At 58.0% G+C, this 13930-nt stretch overlaps 1 protein-coding gene across 6 annotated transcripts; it reads left to right on the top strand.

Annotated features, from left to right (window-relative positions):
• The first annotated feature begins 249 nt into the window (after positions 1–249).
• MAG (myelin associated glycoprotein) lies at positions 250–13369 on the top strand. Of its 6 annotated transcripts, XM_027617756.2 has the most exons (13): positions 250–351; positions 2202–2261; positions 2738–2806; positions 2988–3356; positions 4563–4859; positions 4960–5217; positions 6373–6633; positions 8717–8839; positions 10232–10519; positions 10879–10975; positions 11786–11885; positions 12135–12173; positions 12851–12987. In XM_027617756.2, the coding sequence occupies exons 3-12, from the start codon at positions 2761–2763 to the stop codon at positions 12159–12161; spliced, it is 1866 nt and encodes a 621-aa protein (XP_027473557.1). In that variant the 5' UTR covers positions 250–351; positions 2202–2261; positions 2738–2760; the 3' UTR covers positions 12162–12173; positions 12851–12987. The 6 variants fall into 6 exon arrangements, with proteins under 6 accessions (XP_027473557.1, XP_027473553.1, XP_027473558.1 ...); XM_027617752.2 differs by lacking the exon at positions 12135–12173 and having other exon boundaries at positions 12851–13369; XM_027617757.2 differs by lacking the exon at positions 8717–8839.
• The last annotated feature ends 561 nt before the right edge of the window (positions 13370–13930 follow it).

Here is a 13930-nt window from a genome sequence, read left to right on the forward strand (position 1 = left end):
CTGTTTCTTAGCCTGAGACTTCCAGAGACATTGGAAGACCCTCCCAGGGACCGAGAACCAGGGTGCACAGTTATGGAGGAGGGGGGAGCAAGTGAGGCTGCCTCCCCCCATCCCCTCCAGGAAGGAGCTAGTAGAACCCAGGCGTCAGGCTGCCCAGTTCCAGCAGTGGTGACAAGGGCCCCTTTGTGCCCCCCTCCCTCGGGGGCAGGGAGGAGCTGGGCCCTGGAGGCAGGCGGCCCCTGGCACCCGGGGGGAGGGGACGGGCTGGCAAGTGGGGGCCTGGACCCTGGGAGGCCAGGGGACTGTGAGCAGGGCCGGTGGAGCAGAGGGTGCAGAAGCAAGAGCGTCCAAGTGAGTACTGCAGCCAAGAGGGGCCAGTGATGAGGCGGAGAGCCGAGGACTGGGGCTGAGAGGGTGCAGCAAAGGGTGCCGAGAAGCACGTGCAAGACAAGGTGCTCTGGGCCATGGATGGTCACCGGGAACTGCCCCTCGTTTAGGATGGGGCAGGGTGCTGCTCAGGACGGTTTGGGGAATGGGCTGGGACCGTGGCAGGGACAGTGACTGGGCTTAGGGAAGGAACCACAGAGAGGAAGAACGCAGGGCTCTTCTCAGCATCCCTATGGTGGAAAGTCTGGTAGTAACAGCTGCCCTGGGGCCCCTAAGTTTGGGCCAGACGGCAGGGGTGGGGGTGAGGGAGGCTGGATGAAGAGCAGAGGGATGGGCAGGTGATCAGCCACCTGCATCCTGCCATCTGTGAGGGGTTGGGGGCAGTGAACTGTGTGTGAGTGAGACAGTGTCAGCACCTGGGTGCATGACAGGTGTGTGTGCGTGTGCGCGCACGCGCCTGTGCACACACACACCTCCCCTGGGTGAGCCTCAATCTACATCAGTGCTCCTCAACCTTGTTTTCATTATACCCTGCTAAGGAACCATTTTAGAGCTATTTTTCCTAATCCCATTCCCACCATGAAATTTTACGACCATAGACATACAGTATATATGTTTATGTACTGTGGCCCTGTAGAGAGTCACAGCTCACTGTAACAGCTAAGACTTTCCTGGCCCCCACCCTAAGAACCAATCTCAGCCCCCATTATGAACAGGTGGTCTACCTGCTTGTGTCACAAGTCTGTCAGGGCCCTGTAACCAGCCCTCGCCTGTGTCCCGTACCTTCTTGTTGCAGTGTGTCCATCAGCCTGTGTCTGGGTGGGTCTGTTCTTGGCTACCTCCCAGTGTGTGTATATGCAGGTCCGTGTGTCTTTGTGAGCATGGCCTGCAGGGGGGGTCCACGTGTGTGCCTGCATGCCCGTGTCAGCCCTGGGGTGTGGTGGGCGGGAGGCAGAGCAGTGCAGGGATGCTTCTGTGACTGTGTGTGTGTGTGTGTGTGTGTGGAGGGTATCCGCAGGTGCAGGGGGCTCGCTGCCCTGCCCAGGTGTGCGCCTGCATCGCTATTGTGTGAGCCTGTTCCTTCTGGTTGGGTCTAGATCTGTCACATTTCAGACCAGCATTTGCATGTGTCTGACTGCATGCGCCCGTGTCCGTGGGAAGAGGGCGGCCAAGGCCAGGGAAGTCAGCCACTTGAAACCCTGGCTTCGACTCTGACGCGACCCACAGAGCAGCCGGGTGCCAGGGACTCACGAACTCCCAACCCCGGGCTCCTTCCTGGCCCCACTCCGGGCCCAGCCAAGAGCGCCCGACTCTTCTTTCATCCCACCTACCCCGAGAAGCCCCCCAGGCTGAGGCACCCTCACCCTGAGGGAACAGGGCTCTTTTGTCCCGGGCCCTGGGCTCTGTTGAGGGTGGGGACAGCAGGGGCTGTCTGTGGGGTGGGAGAGGGCGGCAGGAATTCCCGCGGCATGTTGGGAATGCTGATGCTGTGAAACCCAGTCATTGATGGGCTGGGTCCCTGCCCACCACCCCCAGGCCTCAGCCGTGGGACATCTGCTCCCTCACCCCACTCACCATACCTCCCCCCACCCCACCCCAATGCTCCGCGGTTCCCCTTTCCTCCCCAAAGTTCTTCGCCATCACGGCTTGGGGCGGGCAGGCTGTGACTGCAGAGTAGCTTCCAGGCTGTGTGGGAGGGTCCCAAGCATCCCCGGGCAGCGGAGACCACGTGGGCAGCCCTACAGCGGGCCACCACTCAGAGCGGACACGGAGAGAGGGCGGCCGGCGCTGCACCTGTCTGGCTCTCATTCCAGGTTGGCTGGCTGACAGCTTCAAGTGAGACCCGAAGGCATTCCCAACTCAGGGAGACTGAGGTGAGGGGCAGGGTTCCAACTTCTCTTTCCCTCTGGCTTCCCCTGCTTCTTGCGGCGGGTCCAGCCCTGGCTCTGTCCTTACTTTCTGGAAACGCCCAGGGGCACGATGGTGATGAAGATAATTATCAGCATGTCACTACGATGTAGAGACAGGGCATTCTGGTGGTTAAGCCTGCAGACGCGGAGCTAGGCAGACTGGCGATGAGCTGTGTGGCCTGGGGCAAATTACTTAATCACTCTGGACCGCAGCTATAACATGTGGGTTCTAACTGCCCCTACCTCAAGGAGACCAAATGAATTAATACAGTGGAGTCAAGCACTGGGGCCTGATGCATGGTCAATGCATTAGAAATGTTTGTAATTCCCAATAATGATACCGGCAGCAGCCAGCCTCCGAACAGGCCCCTTCGGAAGCCTTACCAGAGGCCCCCTTCACCTCTTCCCTGGCCTTTAGTGCTCTCCTCTCCCCTCTCCAGCTGTCACTCACTTGCTGGACAAAATGATATTCCTCACGACACTGCCTCTGTTTTGGATTATGATTTCAGGTAAGGGCTAGGGGTGCGGGGGGATCCTGGCGCCTTGGCCCCCGAGTGGGCTGGGGCTGTTTCTGTGGGTCCCTGCAGCCCCCAGGGGCACGGTGGAAGGTGATGGGAGTGTGTGTGTTGGGGGGGCGTGGTGATCGGGGAAGGACATGCCCCTCCCCTCAGCGGTCCTGCTTGCCCACAGCCTCTCGAGGGGGTCACTGGGGTGCCTGGATGCCCTCCTCCATCTCCGCCTTCGAGGGCACGTGCGTCTCCATCCCCTGCCGCTTCGACTTCCCCGATGAGCTGCGGCCAGCCGTGGTGCATGGCGTCTGGTACTTCAACAGCCCCTACCCGAAAAACTATCCCCCGGTGGTCTTCAAGTCTCGAACCCAAGTCGTGCACGAGAGCTTTCAGGGCCGCAGCCGCCTCCTGGGGGACCTGGGCCTGCGTAACTGCACCCTCCTGCTCAGCAGCCTCAGCCCCGAGCTGGGTGGCAAGTACTACTTCCGCGGGGACCTAGGAGGCTACAACCAGTACACCTTCTCGGAGCACAGTGTCCTGGATATCATCAGTGAGTCCCCAGAGGGCGCGCGCATGCAGTGGGTGGGGGGTTTGGGTGGGGGCGCCAAGTCCTCCCCGGAGCCTTTCCAGGGAGGTCTGGGATGGCCGGGCCAGGGGTTTCTCAGTCTGGCTGGGGGGTGCAGACTCCCATGCCCTCACGGACCAGGCAGATGACAGAAATAGGCAAAGCAGGGCCCCAAACAGGAGGAAAAACGAGGGCTCTTCCTCTTCTAGAAATAACTGGAAGAAAAGCAGTGGGGCCCAGGGGTTAGGGGTAAGGCCTCAGGATCCCTGAGTTAGCTGGGTGACTGTGGGCATGTTACTTAACGTCTCTGGGCCTTGTTTTCCTCTTCTGTAAGATGGGGATAAGAATAGCACTTACAGTTCAAGGAGTGAATCCTTGTGGAGTGTTCAGAGCAATGCCTGGTGCTGGGTAACCAGTGCTGGCGGAGAATGTGGAGATACTGCTCTCAGACAGCCTGAATTTTTAAGAGAAACCAGAACTGTGTCTTTTTCTGTGTAATCTCCTAATTCCTAAACATAGGCTGCTGATTCAGATTTTTAAAAACAAATCCTAAGTTTAGGCCAAATAACACGCAGTTCTGGGCCAGATTTGGCTATCAGAGAGGGGCATGGCGCCTAATTCCTGAGAGGCCCCATAGCATGGAGCCCCTAGATTCGGGTTCCCCATCAGCACGGAGTCCAAATGAGCCAGATTACAGCCCCGATGCAGAAAGAGACCCCAATGGCACAGCTAGACATTTATCTCCAGGGCATACCACACACACACACACACACACACACACACACACACACACGTGGAAAATAAACCAAAGCAGACAGGGGAAAGAAGTTTCTTAAGGGTTACAGTGCAGTATCCAGAGCACAGATGATGAAGCCGGAGTGACAGAGTTTGAAGCTCAGTTTTACTCCACATGAGCTGTGGTCTCAGTTTCTTCATCTAAAACATGAGCAAAATAACATTACCCACCTTCTGGCATGGCGGGAAGGACCGGCAAGGGAAACACTGTAAAGTACTCAGCCCATTCTATTGTTATTTTCATTATTACACATCTGAGGTCGGATGGTGGAGGGCCTCTGGGTGAAGGGTAACCAGGAGGAGAGAAGGTTGTAGGGAATTCTGTATGCAAGGATGGGGAGGGGACCAGGAGCCAAGAATGCTTCCTCAACCCTCCTGCTCCCCCCTCTCATCTAGACACTCCCAACATCGTGGTCCCCCCGGAGGTGGTGGTAGGCTCGGAAGTGGAGGTGAGCTGCATGGTGCCTGACAACTGCCCAGAGCTGCGCCCGGAGCTCAGCTGGCTGGGCCACGAAGGGCTGGGGGAGCCCTCCGTGCTGGGTCGGCTGCGCGAGGACGAGGGCACCTGGGTGCAGGTGTCGCTGCTACACTTCGTGCCCACTAGGGAGGCCAACGGCCACCGGCTGGGCTGCCAGGCCTCCTTCCCCAACACCACCCTGCAGTTCGAGGGCTACGCCAGCCTGGACGTCAAGTGTGAGCCTGGGGGCGGGGCGAGGTGGGGGCGGGGCCGGGGGCGGGGTCTGCGGTCCCAGCCCGCTGACCCCCACCCCCCTCCTTGTGTCGCGGACCTCAGACCCCCCCGTGATCGTGGAGATGAACGCCTCGGTGGAAGCCATCGAGGGCTCGCACGTCAGCCTGCTCTGCGGGGCGGACAGCAACCCGCTGCCGCTGCTGACCTGGATGCGGGACGGCACGGTGCTCCGGGAGGCCGTGGCCGAGAGCCTGTTCTTGGATCTGGAAGAGGTGACCCCCGCGGAGGACGGCGTCTACGCCTGCCTGGCAGAGAACGCCTACGGCCAGGACAACCGCACCGTGGGGCTCAGCGTCATGTGTGAGTGGCGCCCGCGCTCCGCACCGGCCCCAGGCGGACAGAGGAGGGGAGACAGGCGGCGGAGCCAGGGAGCTGGCGGAGCTGGGCGGGGGGCGGGCCACCCAGGCCACAAACGAGGTGGAGGCCACGGTGGAGCGGAGGGCTGCGGGTCAAGGCGTTCCTTCCTGCGTCCCACAAGTATCTGATGAACACCTACTGCGCACCACTCTCATCCCCCGAACGAGGTGCGAAGACAGATGGGTCCCTGCCACCCAGGGGAGCCGGTGAAACTCCGTCTCCTCCAGACCAGCCTTGGCTGGTCTAGGAGTAGATCTGGGCCCTGGAAATCCGCATTTCCCAATGAGCCCCAGTGCAGCTGTAGGGGGAGGGACGAAGGGACCCCAGACTTCACCCAGCCCCTTGCGCCCTGTGTACATTCTGGAGTCCCCGGGAGGGGGGGCGACGAGCTGGTCAGATAAGGTTCTTTGTTAGGAACCAAGGAGAGGTCATACATTCATTCACAAATATTTATTGAGGCAAAATGCCCAGGGCTGTGGATAATAATAATGAGAACTGCGGCCAACATTTACTCAGCAGTTTCCGAGAGCTTTCCACAAATACGCTTCCCCCGGACATCCCCACGGCTGGCCCCGACCCACCTCTTCTCTTCTCAGGGAAGCCTTTCCTCACCATCCTAGTTAACATTCCAACTACCCTGATTTCCCATCACCAGGTTTCCTTTTCTACAAAGCCCTTATCCCCATCTTGCCAACTACATTTATTTACTAACACAGTGTCCACTCAGGTGGTTGGGAATCTTCATCTTACTTTGTTCAGGCTAAAACAGCGCCTGTCCCTTAGGTTCTCAGTGGCTCCTGTGCGGTTGGGACTATAATTAAGCTCACTTTCCAGATATGAGAAATGAGGCACCGAGGGGTTAGGACATGGGTCCACACCCAGCTGGGAAGGGGTAGAGCTGGGATTTGAGCACAAGCGCTCTGACTGCAGAGCTCCTGTTCTTGTAAACAGGATAGCCAGACAGGGGTTACCTGAACCATCCGGAGCCGGTGTGCTCAGATTGGGGTATATGGGGTCACATTGGGGGTGGGAGTTGGCTGGCAGAAGAGGCACCCTTGGCTTCTGACCATTGGCGCCCCCTGTCCTGCCCCCCCCCAGATGCACCCCGGAAGCCGATGGTGAACGGGACAATGGTGGCCGTGGAGGGGGAGATGGTCTCCATCTTGTGCTCCACACAGAGCAACCCGGATCCTATTCTCACCATCTTCAAGGAGAAGCAGATTCTGGCCACGGTCATCTACGAGAGCGAGCTGCAGCTTGAGTTGCCTGCTGTCACTCCCGAGGATGACGGAGAGTATTGGTGTGTGGCTGAGAACCAGTATGGCCAGAGGGCCACCACCTTCAACCTATCCGTGGAATGTGAGTACCCCCCAACCCACCCCACCCCGCTCCTCTCCCATTGTCCTGCTGAGAGCCAGCTAGACTTGATCTCCTTCCACATTCCCTATCTCAGTGGATGGTTCAGTGGGGGCACCTGGGTTACTGGGAAGCATTCATGCATCCCAACCAAGGGTCAGCTTTGCACCAGCAGATGAGAATGAGCAAGGGAGGGAAGCTGAATCCACAGCAAGAAATTGGGAGTCCCACCTGAGAGTACTGTGTTCCCACATCCTGGGGTGTGCTTTTGACCAAGGAGATTTCTGGGTCCTGTGGCCTCTGACCCCTTTGCATTCACCAATAACCACGACATCTAACCCTTGAGTTGCATTGCTATGTACCAGGCATTGCTGGAAGCTTTGTACGGGGATCCACTCAATTGATCCACATGACATTCCCAGGAGGGAGGTTCTATTACTGTCTCCAGTTTCCCGAGAAGCAAACTGAGGCCCAGAGAGGTTATGCCATTTACCCAAGGTCACACAGCTAGAGAACAGTTCAAATCCAGAACAGTCTGGCTCCACTGTTCTGTACTGCCATGGCTGACCTCATCCTATGTTATTACCTCAGAATACATTGATCAAGCAGTTGGTCTGTGCCAAGGGCAGGGTGACTCTGGGCGACGTGGGGGAGAGGACCAAGAGGGCACCAAGCTTACTAACAGATGCAGTATAGCCAGATCAGTGGGATGGATGCACATAGAAAGCCTGGAAGTCTTGGAAATGAAGCTCATCCTTCCGCTGGCAACCAGCACCTGTCCCGACCTCCCCACCGGATGACACCGCCAACACCCCCACCCCCATCTCGACCCCAGCCCGGGCGGGGGGCTGTAGCTCCCAGCTCGCGGTTTCCATTCCCTCTCCTGCAGCAACTCCCTTTGGAATGTCACCTCCATGTTGCCATCTCCTCTGCCTCCTCTTCAGCTCCCGCCCGGCCTCTGGCACTAGTCTCCATACTTTACCACTCCCCCGCCTCCATTACTCCACCTACAATACTGTCCCCAGACAGTATTGAGCACCACCTGTACTCAGTACTTTGGATGTGGTAATAATCACTATGTGGTAGGTACAGACTATTTCTGGAGTGCCACCTTGCAAGGCAAAGGGGGGGGTCATGCATGCTGTGCTAACCTTTCGCCTTGGGGCACATTCCCTTCCAGCCTCTGCTTGCTCGCAGTACCCATGGTGATCATGAGTTGGGGGGCGTTCTGCTTTCTCCATCCTCGCCCTCCTGGGCCCAGCTTCCTCCTTCTGCTACACACCTTTTCCCTGTCACACCCCAAGCCAGTGGCCTCTTAAGACAGAGGGTCAGAGAGTCCCCTGAGAATCGGATGGAAGCCCCCGGGCACACACACCGCAGCGTCTCACGTCCATGGGCAGTCACAGGCTCTCCTGTGCAGCCAAAGGTCGTTCATGGTCGGCTCCAGGCAGGACCCCGAGCTCTGCAGGTGTTCTTCTGCGGAGCCTGTGTGGTCATCCTTTGAGGCAGATATGCATCATCATCATCCCGGCCTCAGGCTGCTGGGCACGGCATCCCTCAGGCTCCTCTCTGTCCCTGAAGTCTGTGTCCCCTCGCTGACAACGGCAGGTGCCCCTAGTGTGGGGCTTCCTTCTTACTCGCTGAACCATCGCTGAGCCAGGGCCCAGCTTGGCGAGGGACATGCAGCAAGGTACTCACCTCTACTGAGTGCTCGTGCGCAGGGGACTAGTCTGAGCCCTTGGCGCATCCTGACCTAGTTTGGTCTCGCCACAACATGACTGTGAGGACTGTTCTTCACCCCAGTTTAAGAGAAGGAAACTGAAGTGTGAGCTGATGTCCAGCACCAGACAGAGCTGAACTGCCCTGGGTCAGAATCCCCACTCTGTCTTCCATCTTGTTGCATGATCCCAGACAAGCGACTTCACTTTTGCTGAGCCTCTCCACTGACAAATGGGTATATGATAACCATAGCTTACCCCAGAGAAGGTTGTGAAGAGTCTGGACGTTATGCTGAGCACCCACAGCACCTGACCTGTCCTCTGTGCTCCGTAAATAATTTCCCACTAATCTCTCCCTTGGACTCCAGGCTCGGTGCCGGTCCTGAGTGCCTGCGGCCAAGGCTTTGCTCACGTGCTCCCCCTGCTGGAATGGTTTCATTTATCTCATCCTGAATCCTTGGGAGGAATGTTAAGCCTCTGTATCACACTTGGTGAGCCTAGCTTCAGAGTTCCCATAAGGCCCTTGCGAGAAAGGACCAATACTCCTGTTTGCACAGATGAAAACTCCACCTTGGAGGCCCAGGGAAGCCTAATGGCCTGATCGGGGCCAGTAAATGACAGAGCTGGACTTCAAGCCAAAGCTGTCCCACCCCAAACTCCCCATTCTTTGTGGGACTGGGGGTTTGTAAAGGGTCAGTTCCCCAGGTCTCCCAGGCCACCTGCAAAGCTGCGGAGATACTAAGCACATGCAGGCAGGGTGGCGGCAAGGGGTCGAGGGCGGACGATCTCACCAGAGCAGTAGGGGTGCAGTCTTGAATGAAAGGGTTTCTAAAAAATATGTTCACAGCTGTTGGTTCGGGCTTGTCATTATTCACTTACTCTGTGGGGTGTTAATTCACTAACACTACAACAAGCCTAGTGCATGTTTGCCTGAACAGATTTCGGGCTATATATTTTTAATTTACTAAATTTAGACGCAAGTACAAATTGAGGTTCCAGTTGGAACCATCTCGAGGTCGAATCTGGCCACGTGACTCCCTGGCTCGTCACTGTTACCTGCATATTCTTTTTTTTTTTTTTTTTTTTTGCCGGAAATTGAAAGTAAGTGGGGGTAGATGGCCCAAGGAGTCCTTTGGCCGTGTGTAAGTAGGGTTCTGGTCAGAACTGAGAACCAGGGCTCAGTCTAGAGAGAGCAGACTCTGGTGCTGGATTCTTCAGGAGGGAAAGAGAGTCTAGTTTTAAAAACAACATTCGATGTTCTACTATATCATATTTTAGAAAATGAAAGGAACAAACAAAAAAACCCCACAAAGACCAGGCCAGTAGCATTTTTGTAATACAAATGGCAGCAAAGGAGAGCTCAACACAATGATCTTGGGTGGAGGGCGGGGGTTGGTGCCAGCGGCAGTGGAGGATCCCATGAAGGGGGGACAGTCAGGGTGCAAGGGGGCTCGAGGGAGTCAGCAGGGGCATCTGCAGGTGGCCAGTGAGGGGAGCCGGCAGGATTCAATAGCCCATATCAGTCTTCGCAGAGCTCCGCTATGTGAAAGGCGAGTTCTAAGCGTGGGGACAGAGTGGAGGCTGAGCGAGAGCCTGCCTTGACGGAGGCAAGGGCCCAGCCGTATGGGTATCTCACATGGGTAGGGTAAGTGCTGGGAGCAAAACCCAAGCGAGACGGGGAGCGAATGGTTGGTGAAGCGAGGTGCGATTTCCGTGAGTGTTCAGAGAAAGAGATGTCATCTGAATAGAACCAGAGATAGTGCAAAGGGGGAAATGCAGCTCATCTCTGAGAGAGCTACCACCTGCTCTGCCAAGGAGTCCCCTGAGGCTCAGCCTCCAGTTGGCGCCAGTCCCCTGAGTCCTGGTTCTTCTTGCCCGTGCAGTTGCCCCCTTGATCCTCCTGGAGTCCCACTGCGCAGCAGCCCGGGACACAGTGCAGTGCCTGTGCGTGGTGAAATCCAACCCGGAGCCGTCCGTGGCCTTCGAGCTGCCCTCACGCAACGTGACCGTGAATGAGACGGAACGGGAGTTCGTGTACTCGGAGCGCAGCGGCCTCCTGCTCACCAGCATCCTCACGCTGCGGGGCCAGGCCCAGGCCCCGCCCCGGGTCATCTGCACAGCCCACAACCTCTACGGCACCAAGAGCCTCGAGCTGCCCTTCCAGGGAGCCCGTGAGTGCTGTGATCGGGGGCTGGGAGCCGCGGGGGTGGAGGGGGCTTCTCTTGCATCCAGGCTTCCCTCCCCGAGGCTGAGCATCAGCCACCAAGCACGGGTCAGGCGACGCAGGTGGATCAAGCAGTAAAGATGCCCTTTCCAGTTGGTAAGGAGAGGCTGCCCTGGGTTGCCTGCGCTTTAATGTTTGCCTGGACGCTCTGGCCACTAAGCACTCCAGGCCAGTCAGGCAGTGCAAGGCCATGCCAGCTATGGAAATGTTTTCACCATCGCCTCTGCCCCAGCCCGTCTCCCAAGACCCTGGGGTGTCCTCACTACCACCAGCATTCCTGAGGGTGCCTGGGTCTTCTGTCCTCAGACCGCCTGATGTGGGCCAAGATCGGCCCCGTGGGAGCCGTGGGAGCCTTTGCCATCCTAATTGCCACCGTCTGCTACATTACCCAGACACGCAGAAAGTGAGTGGCCTGTCAGGGCTCGTCGGGGGGGGGGGGGGGGGGGCAGGGAGTCTCCCAGGGCTGGGGAGGCAGGGAGGTCAGTTAGAGGCAGCGGGTGGGTGAGGGAGGGCAACCTGCATGTGTGTGGGAGGGCGATTCTGCTCTGTGGATGTTTGGCTGCATGGAGGAGAGAGGCTCCTGCTAACATGTAAGGGTGGGCCTGTGGCCGGGCCCAGCACTTTCCCCTGTTGGCCACCTTGTCTCCACGTTCTGTGGCCATAGCCTCCTGGCCTCTAGGAACCCTCCTGCACACGCTGCGGTGCAATGCGGGAAAGCCAGCTACCCCTGGCTCGTAGCCACAGGGTCGGTCACAGTCGGTTCCAGGGCCCAGGTCATTACACACACACACCCACACCATCCCCGGCAACAAACATACTCCCCAGCCCCAAACCACAGCCACCTACCACACCTCTACTATTTTTCCCCCTTGTGGCACACACACATCAGCTGCCCTGAAAACGAATTCATCTTTCTGCTCCACATCCGGGCAGCAAGAGGGGCTGACAGAGCCAGAGCACGTGGAAAGAACCCCAAGAAGCCAGGCTGGGTTCCCCAAAAGTGGCAGAGACCAGGGACTAGATGGAGGGATGGGCAGTGGGGGACAGGAAGAGCCTGGTCATTTTGAAGAGGCCATCTACCCCGTCTTAGAGAGATGGGTGGGAACAGCCCTGGGGTCCCTTGAGCCAAACTCCTACAGTAGATGGGGTGCAGAAAGGGAGCGGAGAGGAAGGCCTGGGACTCCTGCTGGAGCTGACACATCCTACTCTGCAGAAAGAACGTGACAGAGAGCCCCAGCTTCTCGGCGGGGGACAACCCCCCGGTCCTGTTCAGCAGCGACTTCCGCATCTCTGGGGCGCCAGAGAAGTATGAGGTGAGGGCCAGAGGCCTGTGGTTCCAGACTAGCTGGAGAAACTGGGTGCCAAGGACCCGGGGGGCCTGGGAGGGCCTGGAAGGCCAAGGGGCAGACGGGAGGGTGGCCCCTTCAGAAGGGAAAGGGAGGAGGTGCAGAGGGCTGGGAGGGGTGCTCAGGCTGAGGCTGCAAAGGGGGCTGAGGGACTCAGTGGAGGGCAGCCCCCATCCTCTCCACCCGGGTCTATGACTGCATTTCCTTCTCCAATAGTCCAGAGAGGTCTCTACCCTGGAATGAGCGCCCCAGGAGGTAGGTTCCAGGGGCCTCAGTGTGCCCACCTCTGGGCCCTTGTCGGGCCTCGGGGTTGGCGTGCATGTGTGTGCGTTCTCGTCAGGCATCCAGGATGTTCCCTGGTTAAGTCTGACCCTGCCCGGCCCTCCTGGCCTTGTCTATTCTGTGCTGTTGCTGCTCCCTTCTATCTGTGGCCACTGTCCTGTGTCTGTGTCCAAAGGCCCCCTGTAGGGGTGGGGGCGGGGTGGCACACAGGACGGGAAAGCTGAAGGCACCCCTGAAGGATCTCCCAGATTGAGGAGGGGAGCCACCCCAGACCCAAACATAGGGGAAGGCCGTCCAGAGCCAGGCACTTACACACATTTGGAAAGGCCGGGATCCTGACCGGGTGGCTTTAATCTGCAAAGATGCTATGGGTTGAATCGTGTGCTCCCCCAAATTCCTATGTTGAAGAGGGCTTCCTGGACACATTGAATTTGTAGATGACTCTCAGGCTGAGCAAGGAAGAGGCTGTTGTGCATGGGGCACCAGCGAGGACAAAGGCCCCAGGCTGCGCCGGCGTGCCCTGAGAAAGGAGGTTACACGGACAGGGCTTTGGGACTCAACTCTGGAGCTGTGGGGGTGCAAGCAACTGCAGGTTTTGCCCCTGAAAAGGGTGGCACAAGACCCTTCTAATGGGCTGGTTCTGTTCGTAGAGTGAGAGGCGACTGGGATCTGAGAGGAGGCTGCTGGGCCTTCGGGGGGAACCCCCAGAGCTGGACCTGAGCTATTCTCACTCGGACCTGGGAAAACGACCCACCAAGGACAGCTACACCCTGACAGAGGAGCTGGCCGAGTATGCTGAAATCCGTGTCAAGTGAGGGAGCTGGGGGCAGCCTGTGTGGCCATCCCTCCCTCAGGACCCTCACTGGCCCCTACTGGCTATGGGCTCCCTTGCTCCTCAGAGTGGTGGGGGCTGGGGCAGGAAAGGGAGGGGGCAGGTGACAGTGAGGTCTTGGGGGCCTGGCCTCCCCTCCTTCCCAGCTGCCCCCGGCCCTACCAGCACCCACCCCACGCTGTGGCTCCTCTCTAACCTCCTTTAACCTCATCTGTCCGGAGGGGAGCTCCGTCTGTCCATCCATGTTATTTATTGCCACCCCCTGCCTTGTCTCCTGCCCCCACACCCAGCCCCAGGACCTGTACAGAGGGACTGAAATAAAGGCCATGAAGCCATGTACCTGTCTAGATCCTGATGATTTCTGATCCATCCTAGGGGAGCCTGCCACCCCCCTCCTTGCCCTCTGCAAGGTCCTGTGTGGGGACAAGGGCCCAGGAATTCTAGCCCCGAGCCCAAGGCCATCGCCCTGAAGCCGCCCCCACTCTGAGCTGGCAGCTGTGGGCTGAGTCTGGCCCCTTCACTCACTCACATCCCCTCCTGTCCTCTGCAGGTCGGGGTGTTTTGTGAGCCTATGTTGCTTTGACCGCCATCCCTCACATTCATGCCATACTCTGCAGCTCCAGCCTTTCCAACTTTACTTTTTTCGTTCAAGAAACATTAAGTAGGCACCAGCTGTGTATGGAGCCCCTTCAGGAAGCTCAGGCCATCCTGGGAAGGGACAGGACAATGCTGTGAAGATTAACACCGGGGCTCAGAGAAGCTAGGTGATTTTCCTAGGGTCCCAGAGCTAGGAAACAGAGTGGCCAGGCCCTGGACTCAGTTCTTTTTTTCCATAACCCCCGTTGGCAATTTGAAGAGGGCCAGACTCTCCGGTACGAATGGTACTAATAACTAAGAG

The sequence above is a fragment of the Zalophus californianus genome, chromosome 17 (assembly GCF_009762305.2).
Source record: "Zalophus californianus isolate mZalCal1 chromosome 17, mZalCal1.pri.v2, whole genome shotgun sequence".
NCBI classification, from domain to species: Eukaryota; Metazoa; Chordata; class Mammalia; order Carnivora; family Otariidae; genus Zalophus; species Zalophus californianus.